The 16,471-nt window shown below is 51.6% G+C and overlaps 1 protein-coding gene across 1 annotated transcript; it reads right to left on the bottom strand.

The window, feature by feature from the left end:
• Window positions 1-5,990: 5,990 nt before the first annotated feature.
• Window positions 5,991-7,982, bottom strand: LOC123121573 (AAA-ATPase At4g25835). The gene has a single exon (XM_044541594.1). The coding sequence runs from the start codon at window positions 7,791-7,793 to the stop codon at window positions 6,246-6,248; it is 1,548 nt and encodes a 515-aa protein (XP_044397529.1). The 5' UTR covers window positions 7,794-7,982; the 3' UTR covers window positions 5,991-6,245.
• Between the last annotated feature and the right edge of the window lie 8,489 nt (window positions 7,983-16,471).

The raw sequence follows: 16,471 nt of genomic DNA, 5'->3' as shown, positions 1-16,471 counted from the left end.
GCGGCCAGCCCTAGATCCCATCAAGGGGGGCGGCCAAGGGGAGGAGAGGGGGAGGCGCCCCACTAGATGGGCCCTAAGGCCCATCTGGACCTAGGGTTTGCCCCCTCCCACTCTCCCATGCGCCTTGGGCCTTGGTGGGGGGGCGCACCAGCCCACCTGGGGCTGGTCCCCTCCCACACTTGGCCCACGCAGCCTTCTGGGGCTGGTGGCCCCACTTGGTGGACCCCCGGGACCCTCCCGGTGGTCCCGGTACATTACCGATTTCACCCGAAACTTTTCCGGTGACCAAAACAGGACTTCCCATATATAAATCTTTACCTCCGGACCATTCCGGAACTCCTCGTGACGTCCGGGATCTCATCCGGGACTCCGAACAACATTCGGTAACCACGTACATGCTTTCCCTATAACCCTAGCGTCATCGAACCTTAAGCGTGTAGACCCTACGGGTTCGGGAACCATGCAGACATGACCGAGACGTTCTCCGGTCAATAACCAACAGCGGGATCTGGATACCCATGTTGGCTCCCACATGTTCCACGATGATCTCATCGGATGAACCACGATGTCGGGGATTCAATCAATCCCGTATGCAATTCCCTTTGTCCATCGGTATGTTACTTGCCCGAGATTCGATCGTCGGTATCCCTATACCTTGTTCAATCTCGTTACCGGCAAGTCTCTTTACTCGTTCCGTAACTCACATCATCCCGTGATCAACTCCTTGGTCACATTGTGCACATAATGATGATGTCCTACCGAGTGGGCCCAGAGATACCTCTCCGTTTACACGGAGTGACAAATCCCAGTCTCGATTCGTGCCAACCCAACAGACACTTTCGGAGATACCCGTAGTGCACCTTTATAGCCACCCAGTTACGTTGTGACGTTTGGCACACCCAAAGCATTCCTACGGTATCCGGGAGTTGCACAATCTCATGGTCTAAGGAAGTGATACTTGACATTAGAAAAGCTCTGAGCAAACGAACTACACGATCTTGTGCTAGGCTTAGGATTGGGTCTTGTCCATCACATCATTCTCCTAATGATGTGATCCCGTTATCAACGACATCCAATGTCCATGGTCAGGAAACCGTAACCATCTATTGATCAACGAGCTAGTCTCCTAGAGGCTTACTAGGGACATGGTGTTGTCTATGTATCCACACATGTATCTGAGTTTCCTATCAATACAATTCTAGCATGGATAATAAACGATTATCATGAACAAGGAAATATAATAATAACCTATTTATTATTGCCTCTAGGGCATATTTCCAACATAAGCAACACCTCATCCCCTCTTAATAGTATTGGCTTTTCCTATGGACTCAATGTGATCTTGGATCACTAAAATAGAAAATGTAGAGTCTTGAGCTTTGAGCTTGAGCCATTCCTTTGTCCTTATCATCTTGAAGGGGTTCCACATCCTCTAGTCCACTCCACTCCATTGTTGAACTTATCTGAAACATACTAGATGAAAACATTAGTCCGACAAGAAATATGTTGACATTAATTATCAAAATCACCCAGGGAGCACTTGTGCTTTCACCCGTGCCCGTCGATGCTGTCGCCGTCGCCGTCTTCAGTGGCCGCCGGTGTCGTCGTCGTCGCTGACGAGGTCGACGTAGGCCGGCGGCGTCCAGAGGTGGGTCGACGATGCGTGGTAGACGGGGGCGGACTGGACGGCGGGAGGTGCCTGCACCACCTCCTCACGTGGCGATGCCTCTCGCTCCGGTGACCGCGGCAGAGTGATGCACCAGTTCACGCCCACGGTGGCGGCCATCTCCAGAGCAGTGCACGACCAGCCCCACCCCTGGCCCACCAGGCCCGGGTGGAACGCGGCCACCGGCTCCTCCTCCATCGCCTCCTCCGCGGCCACCATCTCCAGCTCGGGGATGGCTACCTCGCCGGCGGCGGAGCGGGCCATCATCTTCTCGATGCCCTCCCATTGGCGCTCATCGTGCGTGTACAAGGAGTCCTACATGACACGCGCCATGAGACGGGCCTCCTCCTCCGCTGTCATGCGAGGAGGTGGTGGTGGAGATGGAGATGGCGAAGGCAACGGCGTGGGCGTGAGGCCGCGCACCCGCCTATGCCCGCGCTCCTGGGGAGCAGGCGCTGCGCGCTCCCGATGTGGCCGCCGCGGCCCAGACGCCGTGCCGGCGAAGAAGGAGGCGCGCCGCACGTCGTGCTCGTCCCTGAGCCAGGTGTCCCAGAGGCCGAAGTCCGGGGCGTACCTGTCGTCGTAGTACAGGTCGTCGGGGAGGAGGCGGTGGCGGCACTCGATCTCTTCACGGCGTGCACGGCCGCTCGCCGGGACCGGCGGGATCGGCACACGGTCGGCGAACATGTGCTAGTTGTTGGGGAGGTGGACGTCGCTCCAGGGGAGCGGCGTCCTCGTCTCCCAATAACGGAGGCACACATCCGCGCAGATGTAGTGCTGGTCGCGCTCGTCGGTGGACGTGGGGTCGATGGAGAACGCGGGCGGCGTGGGGGCCCGGCGTGGTGGTGATGCGGGCTCGTCCTTCTTCATGGAGCCGGCGCGGTGCCCCGACGAGGAGCCGGCCTCGCGGCCGTGCTGCCCCTTGCGGCCTGGGTTCCAGAAACCCATGGATTCGAGGTGGCCGGCCGGCGAGCTCGAGGACGGGGGAGGGCTAGGGTTTCGCGCTGTCGGGTTTCGAGGAGGCCGCGGGATGGAGTGGGGCAGTGTGGACGACGACCGGTCAACGGGTTCCCCATTTTAGAAGGACGGCGCCCTTCCACTAGGCCGATGACAGGTGGGGCCGGCCGCCCGTGCTCATTGATGTTGGCGGGTGGGAGGTAGGTGACCGCCCCGCCACGCGGGCAGACGCGGACGAGCGGCGCGTCCGTTTGATGTCCGCGGCGACACAAATCCGGCGCAAGTTTGCGCTCGAAATGGGTCGGTCCGGACACAAAACGGACCAAATGGGTCCGGGCCGTCACGCGCTGGGCCGATCTGTTTGTCCGTTTTACTCCAAACGGACGGGGCCGGACAGAATGGGGTCGCGCGGTGGAGTTGGCCTTAGGCTAAAAAGAACCGGTGGAAGTATATCGAACAAAAACACCGGGCCAGCCCAGATGCCACGGTGGCACGGTCAACAACCATCGAGAAGGCCGTGAGGGGGGACAAGACGACGAGAGAGCTCTTCGGCCGTCCGCAGACATCGTCGTCGCGTTACACCACACCGGATGCTATGCACACTCGCGCCGGACAGCTATCCGCCAAGCCGGCCGCGCTCGCACCGAATCCCTGCATCTTTGAGCCGAGCAGAGTGAAGTTTATTTTAAACCTTGAATTCATACGGATGGTCGGAATCAAACCCTAACCTTTCAATCCCTGAAATCTGTACCCTGTACTTATCGATCCCGGTCTATTTTAACCCTGGATCCGGTTATGCCAGTTTAGTGTGCTGGGAAAATATTGATCCCGGCCAGGATTATTCTCTTCTCTCACTGAGTACATGGGTCTACTTGTCATATTCACCTTCTGCTCATTCTCTTCATCTCTCTATGTAGGAATCGCAATGCTCAAGCCCAGCCAGCCGATGTCCACGGCAACGGGGAGCAGGGCGTGGTGCCTGTCCTCGTGAGTGTGCAACGGCAAGGGAACGCCTCCCGCCAGCCTTCCTCGACATGGCCGCACCACCTTGCCTCGCCATGCGCCAGGCCATGGACAAGAGGATTCGGGGGTGCTCCACCGCCAGCCCCTCCTTTCCGTTGGAGTTAAAAATGGCATAACCCGGCGCTGATGCGTGTCTTGGGTCCGTTGACTAACTAGGGCAAGTAGTAAGCTAGTGCACGTCCCAGTGGATTGACGAAAGGAGATCGTGCTACTAGGAATCAAGGATCAGCCGGAGTTAGTGCTAGCTTTGTACTACGTTGCGGCCGGCAAGGAGAAGCTTCGTCGTCGTCGTCACACCGTCGCTGTGGCCGTGCAGCCCGTGTGGCACCATGTAAGCACACAAGACGTTCGTGTTGCTGTCCTTCATCAACTGCTTCGTCTGCCTCAACAAGTTTGCCGCCGACCAACGCCTCCGCCATTCTGCGGCCGCCCGTTTCACCATTTTAGGAGAGAGAGAGGAGGGGAATTGGGGATAAGGTGAAGACTGGAGAATGGAAATGACATGTGGGCCAGTGTTGTAAGTGAGAGTGCAGATTAAACCCGGTCGGGATCATCTTTTTCCTAGTGCGGCAAACAGGTTCAAGGTCGAAATAGATCGGGATCAGTGAATAGAGGGTACCAACTTCAGGGATTGAAAGGTTAGGATTTAATTTGGACGAGCCGTATGAATTCAAGGTTTAAAACAGACTTCACTCAGCCGAGCATTGTGAGCGGCCCGTCTCCAAAGGCCGAAGCGCACTACGCGACCCCGAAATTCCGATACAGCCATGGCACGAAAGCAACGGTCATCATCAGGTTTTACCACCCGGGGCTGCTTATGCAATCACATCACACGAGCGACACCGATTGATGCGACTGTTCCGCAGCGACGTTATGGGCCGGTGGACGTAAAAAAATTACTACGGCGATCAGGTGGTAAAACCGCGGCGGCAGAAGCTTTTGTGCATTGACCGTGCCTTGGCGGGTCGCGCGAAGTTACCTGGACCTGGGGAGCAACGAGCACCGGAGTTACTGCTGGTGTACCACCTGCAGCGTTGACGGGATTCATGCCGACGATTAGGAGGAGGAGGACGCGATGTTTCTTTGCATTGACCGAGACGGCTCGACCCTGCACGCTAATATCGGCACGCAGCGTCCAGGCGCGAGGCGTCAATCAATCCACCGTGCGCCCAGCGACGTCTGATTTCTCAGTCCCCTCTACGCGCCAGCGCCAGGAGGCTGAGGTTGATCCTGATGTGGCCTTGCCTGCCCAAACCCTGGCGCCTGCAGGGCGCGCGCCGGGCCAGAGCCCGCGGACCGGGCGGGCCACAAACAACAGTTGGCGCCGTCCTCGGGGCAAGAAGGGCACCGCCATGGCCAGCAAGCGACAAGCGCGGGCATGTGCGCGCGATCTCACGGCACCAGAGCGACGCATGTGCGCGCGATCTCGCGGCCGCCGCATGAGACACGATCACGGTCTCACACACGGCCCGCCCGTAACGCCCCGCGATCAGAAACGGCTAAGGACCAGGAAAGTACAGCGAGGCAGCGGGGGAAAGCCGAAAGCGGCACCCTTTCTGCTGCCCAGGGAGCAAAACAGCAAATCCACATGCTTACCACCCGGCCGGCCTAATCCGACTCTCGCCCGCGGAAAGGGAATAAGATATCGGGGGATCAGGGATCCCTGATGATGATCATCATCATGATATACCCTCTGATTTTGCAGGCACATGGAATCGAGTGAGGGAAAAAATAACAGAGAATGTCGAGCAAGAGAAGGAAAAATAACGGAGAATGTCACGCGAGGAACATGCGTAGATTCTGATTCGAAGACGCCGGTCGGTTCCTGCCCATAGCTATCAACTCCTGGTTTGTTTCTACTATACAAGAAAAGATCAACACTTATTAAGTGCACGACGGCAGAACGCACAAAACACAACAAAATAGTCGTTTTCTAGTCCGTCCTGCGTGTAGAAAACAGAAGGCCAGGGCGTAGGGGGCGGCTCATACAGTGCCTGCAGAGTACAGACCCATGATCCAACTCCACGGGCGGGGCATTATTTTTCTCCGAAAGCGTTGAGCTGGAGCCCGCGACGGTTGCCTTGGATACGTGCGCCACAGGGGATCCAAAGAAGAGACGAACGTGCACATATCCAGGCTTGGTAAGAGGCCATAAACTAATCCGAGGCCCTACACAAAGCGCAGAAACCCTGCCCTGCCGGCCTAGGGAAAACGTGATGTGCCTTCGAGCACTGTTGAATCTGCACCAACTGAACACGACCTTCTCATGCACAAACAACAGGGAGGGAGGCGCATGCCAAACAAGCAGAGCATGGGTTGCACATGCCACGCAATGACACCAGTGTGAGCCCTCAAACATCTCTTTCCTCTTACCATAGAGCATACCAAACAAACTCAAGAGAATTCATCTAGGAGTGCCATTACTTGCTACTGCAAACATCGAATAACGGAAGAGGAAAGACTATTTTTCCTTGCATTGCGTTCTCCACTCTCCAGTGAAAAGGGAGAAGAATATCTCGCGTGACCGAACAGGGAAATTTTGAACCCTTCGCTTTCCCTCTTCCTGTCCCCCTCGGCGCGGCGCTTGGCTTGCTCAGTCTCACAGCTGTTTCTTGGCATCCGTCTCCTCGTCCTGTCCGTCCCCGCAGCTGTTCTTGCCGGCCGGCCCTTTCCCTTCCTTGGGGCTCTCCAGGGCCCTCTTTTCCTCCTCCTCTTCGTCGTTGTCCCTCGGCGCCGCCGCCGCCGCCACCTTGCCGCCGTCGAGCCGCCGCTTCTCGGCGCGCGCTTTCAGGACCTCCAGCAGCTCCTCCATCGCCCTCTCCTTCCCGTTCCTCCGGTTCTTGATCAGCACCTCGCTCACGTCCGCCGGCGTGATCTCCGCCGCCTCGATCCATTCCTCCAGCCCCCGCATCACCTCGGCGCCGTCGTCCGCAGAGTCTTCGAGACAGAGGTAGTTCTTGAGGAGGATCTTGAGCGCCGGGAACGTGCAGTAGCTCATGAAGACGTGCATGTCCATCCGGCCGGAGCGGAGCAGCGCCGGGTCCAGCTTCTCGATGTGGTTCGTGGTGAAGACGAAGATGCGCTCCGACCCGCAGCACGACCACAGCCCGTCGGTGAAGTTGAGCAGGCCGGAGAGCGTGATCGACCGCCCCGACGCCGTCCCCACGTCCTGGTCGATCGCGCCGTCGAGGGTTGGCCGCGGCTTCGGCGCCGGGGGCAGGGCCGCCCGGTTGGTGAGGTCGACGGAGCAGTCGATGTCCTCGATCACGATGATGGACTTGGACGTGGTCTTCATCAGCAGCTTCCGCAGCTCGGCGTTGCTGCTCACCTCGGTGAGCTCGAGGTCGTACACGTCGTACCCGAGGAAGTTGGCCATGGCCGCGATCATGCTGGACTTGCCCGTCCCCGGCGGGCCGTACAGGAGGTACCCGCGCTTCCAGGCGCGGCCCGTGCGCTCGTAGAACGAGCTGCCGGCGGCGAAGTCGCGGAGGTCGGCCATGATGGACGCCTTGCGCTCGGGGTCCATGGCGAGGGTGTCGAACGTGCTGGGGTGCTTGAAGGGGACGGGGTCCCAGGGGAGGCCGCGCGAGTCCATGGCCCCGCCGCGCGCGTTGGTGTAGAGCAGCCGGTCCTGGCTCCGGCGGCGGATCTCCTGCGCCGTGGCGAGGATGTGGTCGAGGTAGGCCGGCAGCAGCTTCTCCCGGTCGCCGCGGCGGATCCGGAGCGTGAACCGGCGCTTCTCCTCGGGGAGCGGGCGCCAGGAGAAGCCGGGGGACTGGCGCGGCGCCACCACGTGCTCCCACGTGACGGCCGCGCCGCGGAAGGCGTCCACGACGCGGTCGCTGGCGGCGAGCCCGAAGGTGAAGGAGGTGGCGTTGTGCGGGCGCGTGAGGCTGAGCCGGGCCCCCGACGCCGGCGCGGCCGTACTGCTGAGGTAGAGCTGCACGGCGTCGTAGATCTCGTTGTTGCTCATCCCGTCCGTCTCCGTGACGTCGAAGTAGCAGTAGGGGGAGAAGGCCCGGGTGAGGCGCCCGAGCAGCCGGGCCAGCGCCGCCCGCAGCTCCGCCGGGAACACGGCGTGCAGCACCCCTTGCAGGAACGCCAGCGCGCCCATGAGCGACGCCAGCATCGTCCAGTACTCCTTCATGGTCGCTCACTCCGCCTCTCTTGCACCCGGCCTGGACCTGGAAGAAGAAACGCGAGGGGGGATGGGAACCGACTGAAACGGGCTGCTGAAACGGCGAGGTTGGCCTTGGACAAGTTTTCCAACGAGAAGGGTCAGGGGGGCGAGGCTTTTATAGGAGGAGACGCTGAGATGAGCTGGGGACGAAGGATTATTTTAGGGGAAAATGAAAGATGAAGCCTTGTGTGAGCTCCATGGAGTAGTAGGCCATCGCCTCAGAGCAAGGTCGCCATCGATGGAGATGTGGTATAATAAATTATTGGAAGTATAGGCAGGCAATGCAGCGAAGAAGGGGTGGGCATGCATGCACATACCATGAGAGATCTTCACTCTGGACCGAGAGGGGGATATGGACCTGCATATGGATCCTGTTGGGTTTCGTAGATGGTTGAAAACAAGGATGAAAATGAAGCAAAAACTTTCCGCTTTTTGGAGAAAAAAGAGAATTGGGGAGGAAATTGGAAAACAGAAATAGAAATAGATTTTTTTTACAAACGGAACCGTGTTCTTCGGAAACGGAAAACGGAACGAAAAGTCTGACAGTATAGATGAAAACGGAGCGGAAACGCTCCGCTTCTTCAGTGAAAAAAGGGAAATGAAGGGGCGGAAATAGAAACGCAAATTTTTTCACGGAAACAGAAACAAAACGGAACCGTGTTTTTCGGCGGAACGGACACGGAAACTGCACTTTTTGTTTTCGTGAATATGGAGTTTCCCTGTTTACTATAGGTCTACGCCTATTTGGCAGCTCAACCATCGAATAACACACAATGACACACAGTGATCAGAATGACCCAAGTGAGGCAAACTTCTACTAGCACGTACGAATTTAACGAGTCTATACGCAATTGTCCTGTACTACCATAATACTATATTAAGTCGCTAACCTAATCATATTGTTTTTGTAGCCTCGTTAACAATTAATTAAGTTTGTTGGTTTTCTTGTATTTTCTTCATGATTCAAGGGGTTCAACACCCATTGTCGTTGCCATGTCCGCTCCATATTCACTCTGTCTTTGTTTCCGATAGTATCTGCTTTCATATTCCGGAGATTTTGTATTTGTTTCCTCTTTCACAAAAAAAATGGTAGCACCCAATCCCATTCTTTTTCGCTCCGTCTTCATCCTTAGCTGACAACATAGTATTTTTCTTTGTTGAACCTTGGAGGCATTGGGAATTCGAGATCAGTGTGCAAAATCTACTAAGGGCCTTTTTTATTCGCTATAGGAATTAAAAAAAAAACATACTCCTAGTAGGATTACAAGGTCATGGACATATTCATCGAAAAAGGCTTTCACCCGCTTTACCGAAAAGACTTTCGCATCAGAGTATCTGGACTATTATGAATTTTCTGCATGTTTCTTGTTTGATTTGTAGAACTGAATCTTAAGATTTTTTTTATAAATTTAGACAAATCGTAGGATTGCGTTTTATCTATGGTGCAATGACCCATTTTTAGTGTAATATAAATCCTACAGAATTTGAGTAGACACGACACTACAATCCTGCAATTTCTATTTATGTTGAAAATTGAAAATCAGACAAATCAAAAACACCCTTAGGAGTTCCTTATGGGGAAGTTGATGGATGCCCCTCTTGTAAAGACTTTCTTTCTTGTTAAGCGCAGTCAGCACATCTTCACTCCATCTTGACCAGTTCGTCTATGTCACCTGCATATATTTTTCAACAATCTAAATATAGCAATGCCCTTAATTTGTTCCAATTGATTGCACATACTAAACTTGGGTGTGGTGGTTGATACCATATAAACTGCACACCTTACAAATCTAGTATGGTTTAAAACCCAAATCCACATGTTCCCTTAAGAACAATTTGTATTTGCACTTTGTACATAAAAATGATATGTGAGTCGAGTTAGTCTAGGGTTTTGTTCTTGAGTAAATTGACCTCATGGCAGCTTACCCTGTATTAAATATCCTACCACGTTTATCGCTTAAAAGCAAAGGAAACATGAACATGAGCACATAGTCCACTACATAATTTAATCTCTACTATTAAATATTGCGGATCATCCACAACAACCTTCGCCACATAGGCATCATCACCGTGCTCTGCCTTGAGCCAAGCCTCGACCTTGCGGTACTCCTTGTCATCACGAGCGACGGCCTTAACTTAGGGGAGAGGAAGGCCGCGTAGGGGGCATCATCACTGAAATGGATCTTTGCCCGGCTCCCGAAGTAGCGAAGCGCCATAGAATCCTACACATGGGGCGCCTCCTCCTCGGTGTTGAAGGTGCTAAAGCACGCACACACACTCTTGTTCCTGGATTGCAGATCTTCAACGCACAGTTGTCCGACGACCGGAGACTTATACCATGCTACGACAAGGAGGAGCTTGAGGGCGGAAAACGACAAGGCGAAGGTGGTTCTGACATCTCATGCGGCGGTGGAGTAGCTCAACAGGCGGGTGCTACATGTGAGCTGCGTTGGGATTTCCTCGAAGAAGAGAGGATGATGCAGCACAATAGAGATAGGTATTTTCCTCAGTTTTGAAACCAAGGTTATCCATCCAGTAGAAGAATCAAGCAACACTATGTAAATAACAACAAATACTTGCAATCCAACGCGTAGAGGGGTTGTCAATTCCTCAATGGTTACGAGTAAGATTAAACGATATAGTTTTTGATAGATAGATCAAACAAAAATAAAAAAATAAAATTGCAGTGAGATATTTTTTGTTTTAATATATGATAGAAAATAGACCCCCGGGCCATAGTTTTCACTAGAGGCTTCTCTCATAAAAATAGCATACGGTGGGTAGACAAATTATTGTGGGGTAATTGATAAAAAAACAAATAATTATGATGATATCCAAGGCAATGATCATGTATATAGGCATCACGTCCGAGACAAGTAGACCGAATCTGCATCTACTATTATTACTCCACACATCAACTGCTATCCAGCATGCATCTAGTGTATTAAGTTCATGAAAGAACGGAGTAACGCCTTAAGCAAGATGACATGATGTAGACACGATAAACTCATTTATGAAATAAATCCCATCTTATTACCCTTAATAGCAACGATACATGTGTTTCATGTCCCTTTCTGTCACTGGGATTGAGAACCGCAAGGTCGAACCCATCACAAAGCACCTCTTCCCATGGCAAGATAAATCAATCTAGTTGGCCAAACCAAACCAATAAATCGAAGAAGAAATACGAGGCTATAACAATCATGCACAAAAGAGTTCATAGCCAACTCAAATAATGTTCATGGATAGATCTGATCATAAACTCACAATTCATCGGATCCCAACAAACACACCGCAAAAATTCATTACATCAAATATATCTCCAAGAACACTAGGAGAACATTGTATTAAAGATCAAAAAGAGAGAATAATCCATCTAGCTACTAACTATGGACCCATAAGTCCGTGGTAAACTACTCATGCATCATCGGAGGGCAGCAAGGATGATGAAGAGCCCCCTCCCCCCTCCCCCCTGATCGAATCCCCCTCGGGCAGAGTGCCGAAAAAGGCCTCTAGATGGGATCTCGTGGTTCTAGAAATTGTGGCGGCGGAAAAATTATTTCGTGGACTCTTCTGTTGGTTTCAGGATTTTAGAGAATTTATAGAGGCAGAGCTAGGTCAAATGGAGCCTCGTGGGCCCCACCACCCATCAGGGCGCGCCTGCCCCCCAGGGAACGCCATTGTGGATGGTGGGCCCATGCTCCCACATCTGGTCCTCTCTAAAAAGTTTCATGGTATTTGGACTTCATTTGGTACTGATATTCTGCGAAACCAAAAACAAGCAAAAAACAAACACTGGGCACTAAGTTAATAGGTTAGTCCCAAAAAATTATATATACTTGTTTGTAAGTGTATATAAAATATCCAAGATTGATAACATAATAGCATGAAACAATAAAAAATTATAGATACGTTGGAGACGTATCAAGCATCCCCAAGCTTAATTCCTGCTCGTCCTCGAGTGGGTAAATGATAAAAACATAATTTTTGATGTGAAATGTTACCTAACATATTTATCATATATTCTTTTCTTTTGTAGCATGGATATTTGGACTTGAATGATTCAAAGCAATAGTCTATAATTTGACATGAAGACATCAATACTCAAGCATATCAACAAGCAACCATGTCTTTCAAGATATCAATGCTAAAGAAAGTTATCCCTAGCCCATTATGCTCAATCATTGATCCATTCATAGAACACACTCAAATATTAGCTACATCCAATACACAAGTATGACAATAGTGTTCCTAGTTGGTGCTTTTATAAGAGAAGATGGAGACTCAACATAAAAATAAAATTGCATAAAAGTAAATAGATAGGCCCTTCGTAGAGGAAAGCAGAGATTTGCAGAGGTGCCAGAGCTCAAGTCTTAAATTAGGGATAAAAATATTTTGAGAGGCATGCTATTCATGTCAATGAAAACGACTGAGAATTTCCAATATCTTCCATGCTAGACAAATTATAGGCGGTTCCCAAATAGAAAGTAAAATGTATTTCCTTTCCACCATTCTTTGACAATCCATGGCTGCCGTATCCACGGGTGCAATCCATACCAACACTTTCCAAGGAATTTATTATCATAGTGTTTTTTTAATTCGGGATTGGGCAGCCCTGTTACCAGCCACACTCTCGTGCAATGACAAGTGAATAAACACTCATCGTGAGAATAAGATACCTAGCATGAAAAATATTGGCCACCCCCTATCGCTTCATGAGCGGTACAAGCACACAAAACAGAAATTCATTTCGAAAATTAGAGTTGGCACATGCAAATTTACTTGGAACGACATGGAAATACCACATATAGGTAGGTATGGTGGACTCATGTGGCACAACTTTGGGTTTTAGGAGTTGGATGCACAAGCAGCATTACCGCTTAGTACAAGTGGAGACTAACATATAGATTTAGAAGCGACCAACCAAAAAATGAAAACGGTCATAAACATGCATTGAACATAATTAACATTGAATAATGCACCATGAAACGTCTCCAACGTATCTATAATTTTTTATTGTTCCATGCTGTTAAAATATTAATCTTGGATGTTTTATATACATTTACTAGCAACTTTATATCTTTTTTGGGACTAACCTATTGACATAGTGCCCAATGTCAATTGCTATTTTTTGCTTGTTTTTTTACTTTGCAGAATATCAATATCAAACGAAGTCCAATTGCCACGAAACATTTTGGAGATTTTTTTCTCGTGATAAGAGACCCTGGAAGCTTGTGGAGCACACAAGAGGAGGCCCGTGGGGCCCACTAGACAATAGGGCGCGCTAGAGGCCCCCGGTGCGCCCTGGCAGGTAGTGGAGCCTGAGGGAGTCCTGGATTAAGGGGTCCTCGGATGGTCGAGCTATGTGACATGGGCCAGACTAATGGGCCGCGAAGATACAAGATAGAAGGCATTCCCCCGTGTCCGGATGGGACTCTCCTTGGCGTGGATAGCAAGCTTGGCGGCTAGTCGTGTAGTTTCCTTTCTCTGTAAACCGACTTTGTACAACTCTGCCCCCCTCCGGTGTCTATATAAACCAGAGGAGTTAGTCCGTAGAGATAATCACAAATCATACAAGCTAGACATCTAGGGTTTAGCCATTACGATCTCGAGGTAGATCAACTCTTGTAACCCCAATACTCATCAAAGTCAATCAAGCAGGAAGTAGGGTATTACCTCCATTATGAGGGCCCGAACCTGGGTAAACATCGTGTCCCCCGCCTCCTGTTACCTTCGATCTTCAGACACATAGTTCGGGACCCCCTACCCGAGATCCGCCGGTTTTGACACCGACATTGGTACTTTCATTGAGAGTTCCTCTGTGTTGTCGGTAGAAGGATCAATGGCTCGCCTTGTCGTCAACGACAAAATCACCTCTCGAAGGGCCCTAGTTCCTGGGCAGATCCTCCAGATCGGCAGTTTCACCATGGGCGCCCGCCCGGCCGTTAAGCCCAAGGCGGTCCCCCAGATTGCCAAAAAACATCTCCGCATCAACCCCGAAAGCGTCGATAAGATGGATCCGGCAGATATCTCGTCTTTGAATGAACTGCTAGATCGCGTCGCCGCCCTGGGGGTTGCAGCAGATTATGATCTGATTGGGCTTAAACCCGATCAGAGGGAAATCAGGTCCCCACCTGTCACCCACCTGGTGACAGTTGTGGAAGAGCAAGTTGAGGATACCTCTCCTCCTATGCTAAGAACAAACTATGTTCGGATCTCCGAGCCATGCGAGCCGGACACCCATCTTCGAGAAGAGACCATCTATCCTCCGAACATAGAGCCAGGCATTGAGCCTAAAAACCCCAGGACACTTCGGATCCTAGGCCAGTGGCCTCAGAAATTCTTCAAAGTCCGGATTCCACAGTGGGTCAGGGTTCGGATTTAAGCCCACCCGCCCACCACAAGCAATACTCTCCAAGCAATTCCGGTCCCCCGGACATATGCGACTTAATGTATGTGCGGCAGCAACCTCAAGAAACAGTCCATCACTTTTGGGCTAGATTCCTACTTGTTAAAGACAAGATCAAAGATTGCTGCGACGACGATGCGATTTCAGTGTTTTGCCACAACTGTACGGACGAGGGGATCCTCAATGCCCTCAACCGACGCCGCATGCTGCACTTTGCAGATTTGGCACACATAGTAATGAAGTACTGCGCAATGGAAAGCGCCTGGAAAGCCCAGACAGCTCGGTGGGAACCGCCGGCCTTTAAGCCACCCACCGGTCGGGCAAAAAGGATGCACCCTCATGGGACACCTAATCATCACTCCACGGTCAAGAAAATTAAGCCCTTAACGGGACACAGAACTTTCCTTGATGAATGGCTCGAAAAGCCTTGTCAAATACACACGATGCCAAATTCCGAACCAACACATAGCCTTCGGGCATGTTGGATACTCCGGCAGGTGGCTAAGAGTGGTGAGGCCATCCTCACCAACACTACCCCAGAGAAGTACTCCTCGGAGGATAACGATCTCAATGTATTAATGGTCTTCGAGACCTTTTCTTCAAATAACCGGTGGAAAAGGGCGCTCCGCGACCTCACCGAAGTTAACCAAGTAGCCGCACTAAATCCTTGGAATGACATGGCGATAACTTTCAACGCCACTGACGAACCACGGGCCCGGTCAGTCCGAGCACCAGCCGCTTTAGTTCTAAACCCAATTGTGGATGGCTTTCGGCTCACTAAAGTGCTCATGGACGGTGGCAGCGGATTGAACCTCATCTATGAGGACACGCTCGACAAAATGCAAATGGACAAGAGCCGCATCGAGCAGAGCAGTACAACCTTCCGAGGCATTATCCCCAGTCGAGAAGCGCGATGTTCAGGAAAAATTAAACTTGATGTGGTATTCAGCACACCGGAGAACTACAGGTCCGAAGAGTTAATCTTCCAGGTGGCACCTTTCAACAGTGGATATCATGCACTGTTGGGGCAAGATGCATTCACACGCTTTCAAGCCATACCTCATTACGGGTACATGAAGCTCAAAATGCCCGGGCCCAACGGAGTTATCACTATCACCAGTGATCCGGACATAGCACTCCACGCCGAAAATAAAACCGCATCCTTGGCCCTCGAGGCACTATCCGAGGCCCTTGTGGCCGAGGAGCTCACAGCTCTGCGTTCCACGATGGATAGAGACGACGTAATCCTCGATAAAAGGCCTAAGTCCACTTCTTGCAATCCAGCAGACGAAATAGTCAAATTTCAAGTCTAGCCGACGGATCCTAATAAAATAGCTGCCATTGGAGCACGGCTGGATCCGACGGTCGACGCCGCTCTAAGAGCATTCCTGCGCGAGAATTGGGACATCTTTGCCTGGCACCCTTCGGATATGCCGGGAATCCCACGCAGACTGGCCGAACACAGCCTCAACATAATAAAGGGGTTCAAGCCAGTTAATCAAACGCTGTGGCGATTTTCCGAACCCAAGCGACAAGCTATGGGGGAGGAGCTAGCCAAACTACTTGAAGCCGGGTTTATTTGAGAGATAAAACACCCGAATTGGCTAGCAAACCTGGTCATGGTGCCAAAGAAGGACAAATCCTGGCGCCTTTGTGTCGATTTTAAAGACCTCAATAAAGCCTGCCCTAAGGACCCCTTCCCACTGCCCCACATTGACCAGATCATTGACGCAACTGTAGGACACGATTCACCGTGTTTCCTTGACGCATACTCCAGATACCATAAAATTAAGATGAAGGAATCCGATCAGGCCGCAACGGCATTCATTATCCCGTACGGGGCTTTCTGCTTCAACACTATGCCTTTCGGACTCAAAAACGCCGGCGCCACTTATCAACGCAAGATTCAAACATGCCTGGAAAAACAAATTGGCAAGACGGTGGAGGCATATGTGGACGATGTGGTCATCAAAACCAAACATGCCGAATCATTGGTAGACGACTTACGCCTTACATTCGACAACCTCTGAACATATGACATACGGATCAATCCGGAAAAATGCGTTTTCGGCGTTTCGGCCGGAAAGCTGCTCGGGTTCATTGTTTCCAATAGAGGAATCGAAGCAAATCCGGCCAAACTCCGGGCCCTCTCGCTATTGGCAACACCAACAGACCTAAAGCAGGCCCAAAAGCTAGCGGGGTGTGTGGCAGCCTTGAGTCGCTTTATCTCCAGATT

This window comes from Triticum aestivum, chromosome 5D, assembly GCF_018294505.1.
Source record: "Triticum aestivum cultivar Chinese Spring chromosome 5D, IWGSC CS RefSeq v2.1, whole genome shotgun sequence".
Lineage (NCBI taxonomy): Eukaryota > Viridiplantae > Streptophyta > Magnoliopsida > Poales > Poaceae > Triticum > Triticum aestivum.
Note: the sequence above shows the minus strand (reverse complement) of the source record. Positions and strands in the feature narration are given on the sequence as shown.